General features: G+C 37.2%; 1 protein-coding gene across 1 annotated transcript; it reads left to right on the top strand.

The window, feature by feature from the left end:
* Positions 1-972: 972 nt before the first annotated feature.
* Positions 973-1,338, top strand: LOC136850951 (uncharacterized). Its single transcript, XM_067124932.1, has one exon. The coding sequence runs from the start codon at positions 973-975 to the stop codon at positions 1,336-1,338; it is 366 nt and encodes a 121-aa protein (XP_066981033.1).
* Positions 1,339-1,560: the final 222 nt, after the last annotated feature.

The following is a 1,560-nucleotide window of genomic DNA, read 5'->3' as shown; positions in this document are numbered from 1 at the left end:
ATGTGTGCATGGCCTGTTAAAGTTGCGAGTCTTGGAAACCTTCACCTAAGATGAAGAGCCTGATGCTTGCTTGGAGATGTGTAACTTATTCTCTATTCGGGTGAGTGATAACAATCGCTGTACACAGCACTACGGTGTTTGGTGATGAAGAGTTTTTTTTTTTTATTCATGTAAAAGGCGAAGTGATTAGACCATTTTTTTCCTGTGCTGGCCGCAAGACAATTATCCTTTGGTATCCTTTACAAAGCAACAGTTGTGTACTGTAACTTATTTAATTCACTTTTGTCTGTCGTATGCAAACTTTTCGCATTTCCGACATCTTTTTCAGAAATAATACGACCAATTTAAGCCAAACTAGGCATCAGAGATCCTTAGGTAAAGTGCCAACAATGGGAGTGTTGTACCCCATTTCAACAATTATAAATTTCCCTTACTAACGGAAGATTTGTGCTGAGGTTGGCTTTAATTGATCTGATGGTTTTAAGAAGTTGCAAATGTGAAAAGGTTATGCCATATATACATATGTACACTTACTCAAAAATATTCTGCAACATGTTCCAGAAGTTTTCGTTCACCTAATAATAATTTATTCTTTTGATATACGCAGTGAAATTTGCTATTCTTATTTGCTTTTGGTTATTAATTGTAGTTAAAAATATAAAAAAGATTGGCCAGCGAAAAATTCATATTACGAAAACTAACGAAACATTTTGAAAAATTTCGTGCCAGATGATTGGGTAAAAGAGTCAAATAAGAAACTACATTTCGTATTCAAATAAAAACTTATTAACTAATAAAATAATATTGAATAATCATCACCAATATCATATAAATAAGGAATTATATAATTCTATCATAATCGTTGTCAATAACACAAAAAAGAAAAAACTCATAAAATCGTAAGTGCTCGCGTGACGCCACACTTACGCGGGAAGTTAAACTGTATCGTCATTCGTCACCTGCACCGATAAGATGGATAACAGGCGCAATCACACCACACTATCTCTCAGGTCATCGATCATTAGCCCGCATGGGGCTCAGCTTTCCACCGGAGATATTGCTCGGCAGCTTGGCATACACAGAACAACCGTGCATAGATGGATACGACGACAAAGAGAAAGAGGATATATAAATACATTAACAAGAAGTGGACGACCCCATAGTTGCATCACTGCTGAGGAAGATCATCGAATCATTGAAGCAGCTCGACAAACTCCGTTGACAACCGCCGTAGCTATCAAGAGAGAATATGGCCTTCAAGTTGATGCCCAAACCATTCGTAACCGGCTGCATGAGGCTAAGATATTTCATCATATTCCTGCCAAGAAACCCTCATGACTGAAAAAACATAAAGAAGAGAGGTTAGGGTTTGCTTTACAATATTACTCAGTGGCCGACGATTTCTGGAAGAAAGTCATCTTTTGTGATGAGACGACATTCTCCACGGATGAGCATAGTAGTCTTCTTCACTGCTGGCGTCCAGTTAATACAAGGTAAGCTTTATTGAAGTGAACTAAGTCATTTTAAGTTTCTTGCTAGTTTTAATTCTGTTGAAGCTCA

This window comes from Macrobrachium rosenbergii, chromosome 23 (assembly GCF_040412425.1).
Source record: "Macrobrachium rosenbergii isolate ZJJX-2024 chromosome 23, ASM4041242v1, whole genome shotgun sequence".
In the NCBI taxonomy this organism is placed as follows: Eukaryota; Metazoa; Arthropoda; class Malacostraca; order Decapoda; family Palaemonidae; genus Macrobrachium; species Macrobrachium rosenbergii.
This window is presented reverse-complemented; position numbering and strand designations above follow the sequence as displayed.